At 37.6% G+C, this 18,884-nt stretch overlaps 1 protein-coding gene across 8 annotated transcripts in view; it reads right to left on the reverse strand.

The window, feature by feature from the left end:
• Positions 1–18,884, reverse strand: part of TCF12 (transcription factor 12) — a 159,082-nt gene that overhangs the window by 106,382 nt on the left and 33,816 nt on the right. For all 8 annotated transcript variants that reach the window (XM_064389225.1, XM_064389220.1, XM_064389224.1 and 5 more), the window contains exons 4-5: positions 11,677–11,750; positions 9,717–9,785 (exon numbers count right to left, since the gene is read on the reverse strand). In XM_064389225.1, the coding sequence (XP_064245295.1) occupies positions 9,717–9,785; positions 11,677–11,750 (143 nt within the window). The remainder of the gene's footprint in view (positions 1–9,716; positions 9,786–11,676; positions 11,751–18,884) is intronic.

Here is an 18,884-nt window from a genome sequence, read left to right on the forward strand (position 1 = left end):
TTACGTAACGCTCTCAAGACATTTTGAAATCCCATCAGCTTTTCCGTATACAGGTATGAATATGTCATTTGCCCTTCAGAGTTACCAAATGCACACAGAATCACTTATTCTGTACAAAACCTGACAGACCTGCCACTCAAAATTTTACTTCCTTTGTAGCCAAAGTTGTGAAAAATATTGTGCAAACCTTATCTTACAATTCACACTTAGTCACTTCTTGTTCAGAAACCTAAAGCTCAGGCCTAATTAAGAGAGGAGGGAAAATTGTTCACAGCTACCAGAAACCATCCCAAGTGCCTTGGGACTATAAAATCATCAATCACTGAACATTTATCATTTCTCCAGACCGCAGGCTCACATTCAAGACAACATTAATGGGGCTGAAACAGGCCTCCCTATCTTTGCAGGCGTGCTGTCAGTTCTACCAAAGGGCTGCTAAGTGAGGGCTAAAGAACTGTCACAGCACTGCTGCTGCTTATGGATGCGTGTCACACTCCTGCTGCTGCTGGGCTGCACAGCAATCCTTCCCGAGACCCAGCTCCCCACTGAATCTTTGGCTGACTTCATCTGCTTCAGAATGGCCGATACACTTGTGATAGGCATCCAGAAACAATCTTAGTGACATTTACAACTTGGTTATGACCACAAGGGTGTCCTCTGGAAAGCATGACCTAGCCCCGTCTGTCAGACAAGCAGCGTGGAACAGCAGCTGCTGAGGAAATGGAGTGGCTCCTAGCTAAGGTCACCACATGTGGTTTATTTTTATGCTGAAATGAAACAAGAAAGAAATTAAATCTGCTGAATAAAGAAACAAAAATTTGCAAATACAGGACAAAAAACAAAGCTCCTAAGTAGTTAGCTTTGTATTTGTGTCTCTGCTTTTACTCCTTATCATGGTTGTTTTTAAAAAAAAACCTTTTTTCCCTAAGATTTTAGCTATACTTTATTTTTAAAAGAAAAAAAACTATAAAGGACACTATCAGTGATACAAGAGGATCCATATCTCAGACATTCAGCAAGCGGTGTCCAAATGAGGCCCAGAAAGTGCAATCTTTAAGACATCTATATTTACAGAGTAACTAAGATAAATACTGAAAATATAACATGTGTAAGACTCATTTCATATATGGCTGCACATAATGCAACACAATCTACCTAATGCACAGGACTCTTAATGGTCCTCCCCATGTTAATATTGCATATCCCCTCACAAAACAGAGGAACTGGAGAACTGGGTGGTGGTTCAGACAAAAATGAATATTCTTCCTTCCATCATCAAAATTCCTGTGAAGAATACTTGACATCATGTTCTTCTCATATACCCTCTCAGTTTCACAGAATGCACTTGCAACCAATTACCATAGCATCCAAGCTGTACTCCTACACTACCAGACAAATCAATTACTTCATCTACCTGGAAAATACTCGGGGTTATCCTTCACAACACCAAAGCCATTGAAAACAAAACATTTGGTATACAGGGTGGAAATGCACTAATGCATAATGCACACAAGCCCTTTAAGTAGAATTGGTTTTTTCTGTACTTTAACACAATTCCTAAAATTAATTGTATCAGGCATTTCATTATTTGCCACTAGAGAATTCACACTTGTGAATTGTAACCTATGCCTTCACCTACAGTGGACCAATGTAAAGAGGTCTTACCTTGGCCAGCATGCCTGACACCAGTTACTCAGTATTCAGTTATGGACTATCAACTCAGGCCACAGAGCTCTGTTTGGGATTAGAAACCCTGGGCTGATTCCTACAAATAACTCACCCACTCTAAATGAATACAAAATAACCACAAACACGTGCAGTTTTGATTTAACAACTTTTGGAATTCAAAAAAACAAATGAAGAAAAATCAGAAGAGCTCTAAGGACACTGATTTAAATTACACAGTATTTTCAGAGCATTCTTCACATTTAAACTGTACTTGAAATAAAATTGCACTCCTCTTACCATTCCTTGCTTTCCCCTCTGTATTGTTAACCTACAGAGTAAACAGGAAAGTACTACTACTGAGAAGAGCTGCAACCAATCATAGATAAAACTTTAGAAGCTTTGAATAGCTTCTGAAAAGCTACTGGAAGCTTCTAGTCATACAATGAAAGCTCAAAAAATGTATTTAACGAATACAATAGTGCAAATCGACAACATATGCTTATTGCTCAAGGAGAACACAGTTGAAAACCTTAAGGTCTGGAATACCAATGAAGGATAGTGGTTTTTAGGACACACCCCTCTTGTGTGACTGAGTAATGAAGAGAAGACACAATCAGCTGGCACATGAACTCATCCCTCATGGCAAAAGCAGCAGAAGATGGCGGGCAGGGATTTACATGACATTCTATCAGAGCCCCTTTGCAAATCCATGTTTTAAGCAGGACTCAATAATACATACTGCCAAATTTCATTCTTCCTTTCTCAGAAAGGCAGGAAATCTCAGTTCCTGACAATTTGAAGACTAACCTACTGAAGCTCACTTAAATATAGCTGGATTGATACAGACTGCAAGCAGAAAAAGGAACTAATGAGTCATGCCAAAAGTTCCTCTCCTCTCTTGGGAAGAGCTATTTGATGGTACATATTCTGGCTGCTGAGGTCATTCTTTGGACCACAGGTGGGCTTCCAAAGCCCTTTGGAGCATTTTCACCTGCTGTTACCTGCAAGGCACGTTTAACATAGAAAGGCTGGAAAGAGACATTCCATGCTGAATACACATGCCCATTTCTGCCTCTGTGCCTCCTCAGCAAACCTACCAACGGATTAGTAAACATCAGAGTGCACACTTGGAGTGTTTAGCAAATAACTGGCAAAAAGTCTACAAAGCAGGAGTTACTGGACAAAAGCATTCCCTGTTTTAAGCACTTAGTTCTGAAGGGACTGTAGATAACAGGGCATTTGTCGCTTGCAGACAGCAAACTGATTTTTGAATATGATTAGATGACATAGCTGTAAACTCAAAACTGTCTTGCTTGTTCCAAACTCTTACATAGCTATTACAAAAGCAAGTTTTAACATTCCCAGAGGAAGACAAAACTTCTTTCTGTACTGTTATAGCCCAAAGAAAGTGCAATTTGAGTAAACTGCTCCCTTACAACATTTTCTAATGGTGTCACTGTTCACTTTGCACAGGCCTCTCCCTGGATCTGTCTGACTGAATGTTTGTGATCAGAAAGACCAAGCCAGATACATCTACAAATACAAGCAACAGGTATTGTCTACTAATAATACCTGTGATGAAATGCAGCAGAAAGACAATTGCTAATTAGCACTGCAATTTAACTGAGTAGTGAAGGCACTCTCAACACTGCATGCTCTAACTTTATTAGTTTTTCCAGGATTTCACTGGATTAGAGTGATGTACTCTAATCATTCCAATTAATAAAGTGCACCAATTTAAAAATCCCACAGTTGTAACATTCATTCCTACCTCTTCTGGGTAAGATGCCCCAAGTGCCCAAGTGATTTAGGCTCTATCTGCATCAGGATTTTCCTAGCACAGGGATGCTAACACAGCCAAACCAATTAAAAATCTGACACTATTTACAAAATCATTAATACCTGTACACAGGACACCTGAAAATTATCTTACATACTGCATTATTCTAGAAAACTCAGAAGACAAAATGGAAAAATCCCCAACCCATACACCCAGAGTAAACACATTGCTTACCAGGCATGTTTATCCTACTAAATCATGAGAGAAGGCCTGACACAATGAATCTATGCCCCATTTTACAAACACAGTGGTAATTAACCTCCTAAAACTCCATGTCTTTTAATGACCATGAAAGTCCTGTCATTTTGGTTAAATTTAGTGACAGAAGTCATCTACGAACAAGTCAAAGACCCTTCCCAGTTCACTGTACCTACCCTTTTTCACTGCCCTGGTTCCAGGTTTTCTGTGGGATAAATCCTCTCCCATTTACTTCCCCTTCTAAAACAAAAAACTATTGTCCCTTAGCAATTATTTTCTGAAGTCACATCAGCATTTGTCCATGCATAAGCAAAATTGTACTCCTGACCCTAAATCAAGTTGTAGGGTTTTTGGTTTTGTTTTTAAATAACCACAACAACTTGTTTCCACTTCAGGGTAAAATGTGAAAAATGGAGAAGACACTGCTACTATGGCACACCATTTTCCTATGCATTTATTGAGTTCATACTCGACTCATTGAGTTGTCCTCCCCACACAATTTACTACTCCACAGCATTTCATTTGCTCAAGTCCACTAGACTAGAGATAACAGGGGTTTTGTTTGTTTCTCCTCCCTTAGCCCCAAGCCTCTCCTACACAAGTCCCTGGGAACAGACCAAAATCTAAGGCTCGTAACCAAGCTGCCAGATCACTAAGCACGTATTTGCATTTTAGCAATTTACAATATAGCTCAATTACTGCCTTTAAACTTAAGACATTAAAATTCCACTAAAATGAATGGTTGAGTTCACAGTTTGACGTGGCTGCAGACCAAAAGATTAAGTTTAATGAATGCTGCTTTCAATTCCTTGAGTTTTATAGTTTGGCTGACTTTAAATAACAAATATTAATTGTTTAAAGCTCAGGAATACTGAGGTCCCTTGCAAGCTAAATTTGGCAATGAACTTATGAATCAGGCAACAGTCATCCAAATGACTAATGTGTAAATGAACGAGTGGAGCTACTGCTAAAATCCACTTTATTTTGGATTATGTGGCACTCCAAACTAATCTGAAAGTTCTACAGACAAACAAGAAGGGAAAAAATACAAGAAGAGGGAGGGAAGTGAGGAAAGAAAGCAAGATGCAGAGGCGGTGAGAGACAGACGGACAGACCAGAGAGACTGACTACATCCAGGAACACTGTGCTGAGTCACTGACTGAAGGTTAGACAAGAGGCTCTGTACAACAGCCACACCAACATGTCCTAGTGAATTTAAAAGATTATGGATTCTATGATTCTGAATAATTCCAGAAATACACAACCTTTAAAAAAAAAAAAAAAAAGAAAAAGAAGAGTATTTTTAGTCATTGAATCGATGTATCTGTCAACAGCTCTCAGAGGAAAGGCTAGAGAGCCAAAAACCTGGCTTGGTCTACTGAACACACAGATCAGGAAGAATGTTGCAAAAAGTAAGGTAAGTTAAAAATAAATCCAGAGAAGAGTACTCTTCCTTTTTGCCTTGAGGATCACTTGCACTATATTCATTGATTTTAACAGAACATCCAGAAACATCACATTGTCACAGGTCGTGGCCATTACTCCATTTAAATCATGAACAATCCTGCAGCAAACTGTCAGTGGGAACAATGTTGTTTCCAAGAAATGACCAGAATCATCTCACAAAGTGTGGAGCAGATGGATGATGATGGGAGCCTCCCCACACTCCTTACACTGTTTCATCCACGTTGCTCTCATTTGCCCACTACAATCCAAAAGCTAAGGGACCACGCTGAGACCTGTCTGCTGTGCCAGGAAACAAACACCTCTCCTTCTGCAGGCCCCATGTCTGCCACCTCCCACCTCCCAGCCCCCTGAGAACAGCCAGGACTCCAACCCCATCTCCTTTAGCTGCACAAGAAGCTTGGACAATACTCCTTAACCAGAGGAATGAATGCAGTTTGCTGATGGAGACCATCCAATCACACCAGAAACAAGGAGCTTTCTAGCTCCACTTTCTACCTTTAATTATGATTCCCTTTCTGTAGCCATCAGCAAGTGTTAACATTCAACTACAATATCCTAAAGACAGAAATGCAGCTTTCTGTGTAATTTGGTCACCTGCTACAACATGGTGGGGCAAAAGCAGGTATCACTACCCCAAATTTCATGTGTTATTGGGAAGAGTCAAGAGAGCTTTCACAAGTATCCTCTAAGTGACACCCTGAGTAACATGCTTTGTAACAGAGTTCTAAAACTATTCATTAGCTTCCTTTCCCATATCAAGTTGAAACATATGAAAACTGTGTGCAGGAACAGAGAACAATTGAAAACACAGTTTATTTCTTTTTTCAAATTTATTTTGAATGTTATTTATTTTTTAATAAACATCATTTTCTCCAGCTCTAAATCCATTTCCAAGAAGTTAAGTTACTGGGTGACAAATCTGATTTTAAACAGCTAAACCCAATAGCCCGTTACACCTCTCTAAACTCCTGTGAGACAAAATCAACATGATATGCAATAGGACAATTCCCTGGCCACATGGAAAACTAATTTGTGAACAGATTCCAATGCTAATTCCAATGTGGTAGGTAGTGGCAATAAAAAACAAAACAAAAACCACAACCAAAAGATCCACTTCTCCAATATAGATGAAATGAAAAATTCATATGATGGAAACCAGATTTTTCTAGCTCTTATCTAAGCTATAAAGCAGAAGATAAAATGATACAAGTATAGCCAACAGAATAACAACAAATGCTTAAAGAAGATACTTGAAAACCTGACTAAAGCATTCAGAATTTAGAAAACTGAACTTGCTTGGAAAAATGCTGCTCATGAATCAAATTATAAAGTAAGCTGCATTTGCAAGTGTCCTGAGCACTGAATATAGAATATTTAATTTGGGCTTTAATTCCACTGTGAATCATCTGCTACCTTGTAAAATACATCAGGAAAAGCAAATAACCAGCAGCAGAACCACCAAACAACGTCCCTCCCCCGCCAAAAAAATAAATTTAAAAAAATCAGAGGACAAAAAGGACACAAATACAACAGACTTGATAACACTTACTGTGTTTCTGTGTCCCTCTTGTCTTGTTTTGCTATTTAACAGCTTCCCTTCTTGTTATGTACCTGAGATTAAGAGGTATAAAATACTATTTCAAAACCTGCTATCTCATTACTATTTTTTTACTTCTTGGCAAATTACAAGTACTGCTTGAGGTGAGGGGAGTATAGTTTGGGCATGAAGTATTTCAGATTGCAGCTCCTGTCTGAGTATTTTAGCTACAGTAGAGGGAACAACCTGTTGCCTAATGCTGCAAAACCATCTAATCTAACAGTGCTATCTTGATCAGTTCCACTCTGGCTTCAATTAAATACATAGAGTTATGTAAAGGAACAAGAGGATAAACTGCATCCTCAGCACTGAAGCTAGATTCATGTTAAATCAGGTCAAAATGTACATTCACAGCTTTTAGTGCAATGTACATGTTGCAAATTATTTGAAACACCCGCAGTTCAGGTTGTGGAAGAAAAATGCCTCAGCTAATTTATGCTACATTTTTAACAGTTACAATTATTATGTGTGTATATATAAAAAGGAAATCCATCAAGGAAATGGCTTATGAAAAATATTTCAGATGTGCTTAATTTGGAGACAGCAATCTGAGCAGATCAAAAACTGATTTGCTTCTTTTATGTTAGGACAAAACCAAAACAACGAAAAAAAATCTCGCAGAGCATTATTCTTCATGAAACAGCAATCATTAGCCACACCACAAGAACCAAAATAATAATAAAAAAGTTTAATTACTCCAAAAAAGTGATTATGCTGCTACATTACAAATTACAACTCACAAACACCCAGGAAAGCTAAAAAGTTCAGGACTATCTCACAACAGGAAGACAAAACTTTCAAGCGCTGTAGAGCACTACATTATTGTACAATATATTATTGTGCAGAAGACATGGTACTCCAGTCAAGTACCTCAGAATACACTTCAAAGAGCTCAGGAGAGCAAGACTATGAACAAGCAGCTTTACCATCCTCTGCAAAACACTCTAAGAGCTCCTCTTCCAGTGCAAGGCATTATGAACATGTGCAAAACTACCTGCAGTTCTATATCGCTCAGGTAAGGAAGAGACGTGCATACATCAACCAAAGATATTCACTGAAAACCCACCACTGCTGCACACAGAAAGGTAAAAGCAAGATTGGAGACCAGGAAGAAAAACAAACCCCACATGAGACAAACGTGGTACACAGTATTGCACATGGACTTCAGTACAACAAGAATAAGGGAGGCCATCAGCACGTCACAGCATTCCAGTGACTGCTAACTGTCATTCCTGAATTATTCCTAGAAACAAATTTTCCTACAAACAAAAGCTACTTTTGTCTTCACCCCCTGCAATAGTATCTTCTCATATTATTCCTTTTTCTAACAAAACAGCTAGTGTATGTAGAAAGAGATTTTGCTCACAGAAGTCACTAATGTCTCAGTCTGTACCTTTTCACAAACCTAAGACCATCACAGCAAATTCAAACATGAATACCTGCTGTTCTTTCACTGTTAGAACACTATTTAGCATTAGGTAATGGAAAGACAAGGCTCCTATATGAGGTTTTCTCAAGCCTGCTGGGATTCCTAGCCTTTAATGTTACTTCAAGACACTATTGAAGAAAGAATGTTTTAGCTTTCAATAAAATATTACCAGAGACTCTCAAAATAAAATAAACTGCTATTACATATGAGAGACGGTTCTTGTCTGAATTAATTATTGATGAAAAGATTAAAACCCATGACAAACACCCAACCCCAAGCACAGGAACATACATCTCGTTTTCACAGTGAAGAGAAATTACCAGTATGTTTTCCCCAATTCCCCAAAAAAACCATACCCACACAAACACTCTTCAATAATTCAATAAATCAAAGAGTGGACAAACAAATACAGTAAAGTTTGCTGATAGCAAAATTTTTTTTAAATAATCCTAACTAAAAGTTAATGCAGAGTTCAAAAATAACTTAATGTCATAACAATGTAGTAACTATGGTGCAATGTAAGACAAAATATTACTTTTCTACACAGTTTTTAGAATATTACCACATCGCAGCTCAGTGGCAATCAAAAAATGCATGACGTGGCAACAAGAAAGGAACAGAGAATGAATCTATCATTATGTGAGGCAGAAATTTATGGTATACCCTCCTCTTAACTAGTGCATGCAGTCAAAATCACCCTAACTCTGAAGTCATACAGAAGGAGCAGAAAGATTCAGGGAACAGCACCAAGAACTAACCACAGGTTAGGAGCAGTTACTGTAAAAGCAGATACCAATAGATTAACATTCTTCAGCTTGGCTGAACATAGAAGTGGCCTGTAAAATAAAGGTGTTTGCAGGGAAGAGATGAAAATTATCAAGTGTACCAGTAACCATTTGGAACACAGGAACACGGTGGCAATTCAGTTGCATCACTGGGCAGCACACATAAGACAAAAAATCCCTAAGTTTCTGCACAAAATCCTTGTAATTGTTGCCAAAACTGTAACCAAAGCAAGAGAAATTCACAAGCAGCAGAGAGCAAGCCCACCAACAGCTACAGGAATCGTGTCCAAAAGGTTGGCTCTGTCCAGGAAATCTAAGTAAAGAGCTGGGGTTTTGCTAGGACAGTACACTGTAAAGGTGGCAAAATATTTGCTCTATTCTTACACTCTTTCCTTATGCACCATTGCTGGCCACAGTCAGACCATTTTAACTGAACTGAACCTTCAGCAGGATTTGGGAATGAAAAATATCCTTTAGGCTGTATTCCATCTTTTTTAATTAGCTTTCAACAGGTATGCACTAAACTATCACCAAATTCCAATTCTATTCACTTGAAAACTGCTTCTCTTTCCATGTCTTTGGAAATTCCAGGCAAGAGTGAGCCAACACTTTAAATTTTTAATAACTGTAACACTATATTGTGACCTTTAACAGAAAACTCAAGTAGTAGGCTGCACATGGACTTAAAAAAAAGTTGAAAATGACACACAATATAAAAAGAATAAGTGGTACCTCTTGAGATTTCAACTTTTCTATGTCTGCGGAGAGATCTGAGCTTTTTCCATGAAGACTGCCATTTTCCTGTAAACAGACAAACAAGTAATATGAACAATTAGGACAAGAAGAACATTCTGTATTGAAATAATGGGGAAAGCACTGGATTAAAAAGTTGAACATTTAAGACAATTACATCTTACTTAAACTCTGTGTTAATTAACACAAGAAATAACCTAGAAATGTAAAAGGCTGTGTATGATTTGCCCTGCCTTCTGAGAAACCAATCTATACTCTCACAATACAGACCCACACACTCATTTTTGCTCTTTCTCAGAGACATCTGGTCTAGCAGCACATGTAGGAGTAGACAGAAGTTATCGTTATTCAAAATCCTGAATCAGTAATTTGCCTCATTAGTTGAAAGAAAACCAAAAACTAAAGACCATACATCATAGCCAAAATTTATGCATGCAAGCTTGATTTAAACTGGTAAACAAAGTCCAGTGCTTTTTCAGATACCAGCCACAGGACAAATTCATTTGTGGGTCTTCATCTTTAGCAATTCTATATACAGAGAATATATATTTCTAGTGTTCACTTTTCTGGGGAGACCACAGGAATTAAATTTTCTTGTGAAAAGGAATTGAGTTTTCTTTAAAAGAAAACTCTTGTCACCGAAATGACATTCCAGATTACCATTCTTTATTGCCTCATTAAAAAAAAAAAACAACAACAACACAAAAAAAGAAAAAAAAGAAAAAAATAAAAGAAAACCCCACAACTAACACACAAGGCTCACTATTCAAATATTAGCTGGCTGATCCTCCACCATACAAAAAATTGTGATTAATACAGCCAATGAACCACAAGCTCAAATTCCAGTTAAGTCAGCTTAACACATAATCGATTAAAATTGATCAGCAACATAAAAAATAAGAGTCAAAACACCAAACACATTATAAAAATAGGAGTTACATAAAGCTGCATAGTAAGATTGCATTTCAAATGTAGAGGAGGCATTGGAAGGTTCAGCTCCATGTCCCAGGTTACGCAGGAAGTTTTAAAAGAAAGGGGAATTTCCATGTTGCACAGAAATATTTCTTTCACACATAAAGTACTTCCACATTTATTATAATTTATTTCCTAATGATCAATGAAAAAATCAGGACTTCATGAGAAACGTTCTACTGCTGTCTTCCAGAGTGAGGCAGAGTCCATAATAATACCCAGTGAGCTGAAGCTGATCTTGCAGCCTGCTCATTTCATTGCACAGCACCAGAAAGCTGCAAAGGTGCAAGTGCTAGCACAGCTCTGCCTCAAAGGCACTGAAATTAGAACATCAGGTATGTTCTGTATATCTAAGTCAGGTACTTAGCTCATTGTCCTTTTAGGGAGTAAATATTCATAAAAAGAAAATGGAGTAGATTAAAGGGAACGTGAGTAACTAGGGGCAAGCTTGGTTTGACCATTGCATTTAGTTTGAAAAGGGTCATGTTATTTTAGGATATCAGATACTAGCAAGATCCTTCAGCTCACTAAGTGGGATGGATGAGGCTGGAACAAGAACAGGAGGAAGGTATTTAAAAAGAAAAGCCTCTCTTCAACATCATGACACAGCACATACTCTAGCTGGTTAATGTTAACAGAGAGGCAAGTGTTCCCTACACTTGGCTAATAAATCTGCTCCTAAGTTACATGACTTCTATTTCCAATTTCTGACTATATGTTAAATAAAATACATGCTCATCATTCAAGTATACATATGGTTTACTTTCATGAATTCTAAGCCTATATATTTTTTAGTCTTAGAAATCTAAATTGATGCTGTAGCTCCCCAAAGTCATTCAAGTCCCTAAAAGAAGCTAATCTATATATTTAAAGGAGTTTCCTTTCAAAAACTTTGCCAAATCATCTGCTGATTTATGCTGTACATTCCCCTAAACTTTCATTATGAATTATTAGGTGGGTATCTTACCCTTGAAGATTCATATGAAGGACTTGGCTGACCGCTTGTTCCCCAGGATGTGGCACCTGTTCGTTCATCCATACCTAGCAATAAAAAGAAAAATAAAAACCTGTAAGAAATGATAGCAAAAACAATGGTCTCTGATGCTACCTGAAAAAATATTCATCTGCTTCCATACACTCTAAGTAAATTCATCTGCTTTCATACATTAAAGGAGTGTTTCTAAAAGCAAAACTTCATCTGAAGCTTCCTTATTAATTAAGCTGGCTACAGAGGAACCTGTTCATTTGGACACCTGCAGCTGCTGAAAACAGGAGCATAAAAAGCCAAGAAATTTGCCAATCTGCTGTCTGCCCAACCCAATCCGTAAGAAATTAGCATGAGTAACAAAACAAGCACAACGATGTGAACATCATGGCTTTTAGAGCAGCCCGATTTATCTGCATCTCAAGCAAGCACTGAAATATTGCAGCACATACTGTGAAACACATACTTGTTATCTCCTCTTTGCTCTTGTGTCTTGCTTAAGTATTGTAAAATGTGCAAAATTATTTCCCCTGGTTGGCCTTTATGTGACACGCAAGATATTTTAGCATAATGGGGAAAAAAGGCAAGACAGACTGGTTATATTTCAATGGCTTAAAAAACCCACAGAGAATCATGGTCTCTGCACTACTAAAACAGTAATATTTTCTACACTCTGTAACGGTTCTTTTAGAATCAGTTCCCTTTATGCAAATCCAGGTTGTAGCTCACAAGAGAAAAGGGAAGGAGAAGATCTTTAAACAGTGTATCAGAATATATACCCTACTGTCCAATTTCTATCCAAATTTAATTGGTCAAACCACATTCCCAAACAGCTAACTGCAAAAGCACCTAAATTCCTATAGCAAATTCCTTCATATAGGATAGTGCTATCCTAACTGCTGCTACTATCCTAACAATTAGGTTCCTGATTATCTGCTTCACAAGACATTTTTTGTCACATGTGGAACATTTCCATCCTGAACTGCAGGCTTCGAAGCACTCTGGCCAACAAAATGCAACTCATTATTTCCCTGTCACACAAACTTTTCTCATAAAGAGTTTTGATATAAAGCATAAATTCTTTATGTGATATATACTATAAACTATTTATGAAGTTTTATGTCATAATTTATAAATAAGAACTAAGTGTCCCAATTTATAAATAAGAGTAGAGTGCAAGCTACTCCATACAACCATCTCTAAACCCTAAATTGAATATTGAATGACCCTTTTTTCATATTGCAACTATAAAATTTTCATGCATATTTCTCATATGGCCATACTGCAAAATTGAATGTAAACCAATATTGTAAATAACTACCTATGGACCATTACAGTTCTAATCATTATTTCCTTAAGAAATATGCTTTATGAAGCTATAAAATAACATTTTGACAAAGACAGCCTGCAAAAAGGAACGTTAAACTGAAAGTACAGTAAATCACTCAAATAAAAACTACAGACACTCTTCGTGTACAGCAGGAAAGATCCTCAAGGTTGAAGAAGGCTCTTTGAAAATGCAAAACCACCACTATCTTGAGCCAGCAGTTTGGGGAAGTTTACTGCATTTTGCAGCTGACAGTATTGTTGTTGTTTCATTGTAACTGGTCCAGGAGCTGAGTAAAGAGTCGTGGCTGGCACTGACAAAGGCAAAAGTAATCTTTTGGCACAATTGACTCTTTTCTGCCAGAAACAACAGTGCCAGTAATCCAGTCATTATCATAACAAGTCTTCCATTGCCTTCATTTCAAAAGAGATGTATGAGGGGTGAGAAAAGAAAAATATCCTACTGCAAGACAAAGTCCTTGGGAAAATTGAAGATACAGTAGGTTATACCAACCCATTTCAGGAAATATGTGACTAGATAACAGTTATACATAGAGTGTTCAGATGCTAATCAGTAAAACATGCTATTCACTTGAAAATTTGAGTCAGTGGGACATAGGAACTTAATGTTATTGTTCTGCTTAATCAGCACATGTACAGCTAAAAATTCTAGTATTTTAATTCTACCATTTGAATCATGCAAATAAATTGTTTAAAGAAACTGCTCTAAACTAAAATGTAACTGCTTCAGATAGGGAAGAAAACTAATTTCTGACTACTTCCCAGAATTCTTTTTTTCTAAAAAGGCCCAATACAGTTTACTATTCTAGTTAACTTCCTTCTTCCTGCCAGGTGTCTTTTTCCTCCTTTTCATGCAGCCTTTTTCCTTCTCATAAGCCCCAAACAGGCTTACATGTAGACCTCTCTCTTACACAAGATTTTCACACAAGGAAGGTGCTTTCATATTTTAAATGCTCTGTGAAGGCTACAAGAAAAAAGAATCATGTATTGCACACAGAATACCATGCTTGACATCTGGATTTGATTTGGAATGATACTTCTGCTGCCCTTGGTCTCCATCAAATGAGACACCAAACAAGTGCTGCCCCAGGTAGCCAGCAACACTCAACCAAGAAATCAAATGTGTGTCTACCCTGGTGCTCAAGGAATCTGTTCTGCTTCATATGCTAATTTTTTTCCATGGGTGACAGATGAAAACCACCCAAATGTTGGATGAGAAAGACCCAGACCATTCCTAGCAGGATGGGCACAAACAAACAAACAACGCTTACTTTAACAAGCCAAAAGTAACTCGACTGAGCCAGGACCATCAGATTCACTTTTAAATGTAAAGCCCTGAAGTGGGGAACCCTTGGTAAGAAAGAACAGAGGAGTCATCTATGGTAATAAATTCAATAAAGTCTCAAAGCAAAAGTGTCATGAAAAGAGTTCTGGGTATTTCCTTGGAAAAGGCAAAAGAAAACAGAGGAACTAGGGGGATCATCACCTTTGTATAACCCCTTCCACAAGGCAATGCAGTGACCAATTCCATCATGGATGAATTCATCATTAGTTAATCATGGATGTTAAAGAGCACAGGAAAGCTGCGACAGTTAGCAGAGCACTGAAAACTGTGCAGGCCAAGGCTGCAGTATCTCAGCCTCTGTAGGTAAAGCAAATAAGGTGGAAACTGAACTGTGTTGTTATAAAGGTCCAAAAACACAGACACATGCAGTCAGGCAGACAGGAGTAAAACAAGGTTCTACCCCCACTTCCTTTTTCAGTAGGCATTGAGGACGGAAAGTAATTGAAATGACTCATGATTTCATAGTTCTCAACCAAAACTGACTACTTCTATAGCACATATGCTGCAGTTTAATTAGGGAGTAACTCTCTAAGTGTGATGTTTGTTCCAGCGGGTTCAGCTGGCAGTCTGGGGCTGGGCTGGCTCACAGGGCACCTCCACAGCACTGGCTGTGTGTCCCAGCGGGGACGCTCCCGACCTTGGCCAGCCCAGGATGTGGAGCACAGCCCAAAGGCCGGAGCTCGGCCCGCCCGCAGGAAAGGCTGCGTGCCCTCACTCACCTCGGGGAGACCCAACCAAACCACGAGGGTGCTTTCTGGCTTTGTGCATCGGGTTATAAAAGGCTCTGCTTAACATCACTTTTATGATGCTTGAAATGTGAGCATTTCAAGCTATTCTAGAAGAAAACCTGAAGAAACCTGTTGCCTCATTATTTCAACATATGTGTTCATTCTGAAGAAACAGATCCAAACATTCATCTAATAAAAAAAAATTGGATCTTACAATCAAACTGAAATGAAGGTTGTTCTTGCTGGCATAAGACAAAGAAGACTATATTTAAAACTTATTTCGAGAGACACAGGCTCTAATGTTCGTGTAAACACTATAATATACTTTATAGGGTTACCATCTGCTATGATGTTGATCAAATAAATGATTTGACAAAAAAAAAATCACATTGTAGATTGTTATACTAGGTACTCAAGGTATGAGTTTCTATCTTTTATAGCTTCTTTATCCAATTTTGTTTCAGAGTAATGATATTCCTTCAGATAAGATTCAACATCAGAAATCAATTACGAAAAACCTACAGCACAAACCATAACAGTGCTGATTGTGTTTTGCATGTCAGACACACAAACATATCAATCTACCATTAAGCTATATATTGCAAAAGTCTATTGTGAAGTATGATTCCAATTATAATCCAAAATTATATTTTAGGTCTAGACTTTCTCATAAGGGGATGAAAATAGTAATATTTGATGGAGATATACTATACTCAAATATTTTAACTTTCAATAGATTAAGACTGGTTCTCAACGTCTTCTTGCTGTTTTCAATTAAAACTATTTCTCTTTTTATACTAGATGTAATATTTTCTATAATATAATAAAACCATTTATTTTCTAACAAAGAACTCAAAATTCACAAGTCAGATAAATTAATAAATAAAGACAAGACAAAGTTCCACTAATTTATTACTCAGGGAGTGGGAGAAAACAGAGACAACAAGAGAACCAGAATAACACTCAAAACCAAAAGCAGCTTTGACAATAGATACAACGTGGTAGGCTTAAAATATCCAAAGCTGAGAACATTAATCAAATTGAGAAGAGAAATGAAAGGCAGGCAACCTATCAATAGTCTAAGCACTTAAGTGCCATTGGGATAAACTGAGATGCAACATTTTAATTAGGTAAAAGACAAATCACTTTCATTTCAAACTACGTAAATAAAGAACTTTCCATCCACCTTCCACAATAAAGGAAAAGAAAGGGGAAGTGCAAGCATGGGGGGGGGGGGGAAATTCAAATCTCAATGCAGACCGTTTCTTGAAGAATGTACTAATTGTCTTCCAGCATACAGTACCAAGTTCCCCCCAGTCCCTTCAGATCTAAAGGCAAAGTTCCTCCCTAGTAACAGAGTTGCTTATTAGAGGCACCAGTGGGAGCAGCAGAGCATCCTTTTGTGTACCTTTGCTCCAGAGAAAATGCATGGAAGAGCTACACCATCTTGAGTTGTCATCTGGTACCACCTCTGAACTTGACAATTACTTCAGGAAACTTCCCAAGATAATTTTATTGAATTGCACAATGCTGCTCACTCTGCTCCCTGTATTGAGCCATGGTGTCACAGATTGAACCCTTAACCCATTGCAGAGTGTAAAAGTGAGATATCTCCTGGGCTTACCTACTAGTTTTCATCTCTTTCCTCACCTGCCCAGCCAGGTTCATGGCCATGGGAGCTGAGATCTTAACTACCAGCCTGTAATGGCAGGGATTTAAAAAGTCCAAGGAAGCCCTGCAGAGACTGAAGACCCCTTGAAAGGACAATGATTACCTCAATTAGTACCCATAAAACACTGGCTTCCATTTGAATATTAATCTTTGCAAAGATCAGTTTTTAAGATCTGTTTGAAATATCAACTGTGATTATTAATAGTGGTAAATAAATTCATTTTCATTTCTGAAACATTGTTTAACCTGGAGATTCCCAGAGCATGATCATTTGACATAGCAAAGAATAAATATCCACTATGCCAGTAATTGTGGAAAGTATTTGAATAATAGTCAGAAGATATGCTAACCAAAGTTAATTTCCATTTACAGAACAGGTAATCACAATTAAAACTTCAGAAGAAAAAAATTATTAAAGCGGGAGGAAGGTACAGCAAGTACACAATTTACCTGGACAATAAGCAAAACTTAGACCAATACTGGCATTGGCAGGTATTAAAAATTAGTTGTAACTTAATATATCACCAAATTGAATTCTCCCTGTATGTAAAGCTGTTTAAAACCTATACTTGCATATGGAAAATTATTTGCAAGAACAGTATTTTCTCCAGAAGACAAAAACTTCGGAGTGTATGCTCGAAGAACTTTTTCTAAAACAACAAAAGACATTGTATAATTCAGAAGAAAAGGGGTGGGGAAGCATGCTGGTTCAGGAAAATTTAAGAAAAGCTTGAATTTGTTTTACAAGTGTCTATTAGCACCAAAAGTCAGTACTGGCAATACAGTTCCTGTAGAACTATCAAGTATGTTCTAGATTTGTTTCAACTCATTAGCTAAATATAATTTGCCATTTTAAAAAAAGGCAATTACTACTTTTAATATGATTTCACAAATAATCCTATTCATTTCTTGCAATAAGACCTATGTATTCCCTAAGAACAACACTGGGTTATTAATTCCTGTAAGAGCACTGCCATTACAGAAATATCAGAAACTACCTGCTTCTCTTTCCTCGTATTCTCTGCTTCCTAGACTCTAAATCATGTCCCCAGACACACCAAGTGACCTGGCATGACCCGGACACTTTAAATACAATACAACCCACTCAAAATCAAACTGGAACTGGCATTTCCCACACAAACTGCACTAAACCAGGAAACTGCACATTGCTACATGAATCTTGCCAGAAAAGGTACATCAGGTACTGTTCAAAGAGGAGAGCATATTTGTAATACTGTATGTAACAAGCATTTGTTAGTTGTGTATAGATATTCAGACATATCAAGCATAAGCTAATGACAAAAACTATAAAAAATAGCATTTAAACTATTTTAAACTATTTTTCCACGGAGGTCTCAAAGCACTACACAGTAAAGCTATTTTTCACACACACACACACACACACCCCAAATTCCCTATATTAATACAAGTTTTGATATTACTCTTTGATCCAATTTAAGGTTAATTTTAAAAAATTAAAATTATAATATTCATAAATTATCCTGTATATAAATAATATTTACATGTGTGCCCACACAGTATATTTTGAAGCCTCCCTGGTTACAAATGTGAATAAAGTACACCAGCTTAGAGATGAAGCCTTTAGCAGGGTACAAGCCAGAGCTTTTATTCACACACAAACACACACAGTTAAACTGCTATTAAATTGCATCATGCTGCTCATTCCCCTCTCTGTGCTGAGCCATGCAGGATCAGGCTGAACAGCTCTAACATGCAAGGCACAGCCCTACAGTACCAGCTACCATAATAATCCTTTCTACTGGCAAATGTTCCTGTGGTTACTTCAGTTATGACTCAACTGCTTTATATAACCACACACTTTCAAATACATATATACACATATATATTTATATATACACACCAAATCAAGGCCAGTGTCACAAGACTGCACACACCAGGCCAAAAATATTTTAATACAGCCTCACAGGCAACAGCTACTGTTACCAACTGTATTACAAGACAATTGTACAGAAAACTGCCAATTCAGGCACCAGAACACAATTAATGTGAGTTGCAGCGCGTAACTGAGGTTCTAACTCTCCTGAGCAAAGAAAACATGGCAAGCATGACAGCTTTCC

This window comes from Passer domesticus, chromosome 14 (assembly GCF_036417665.1).
Source record: "Passer domesticus isolate bPasDom1 chromosome 14, bPasDom1.hap1, whole genome shotgun sequence".
NCBI lineage: Eukaryota > Metazoa > Chordata > Aves > Passeriformes > Passeridae > Passer > Passer domesticus.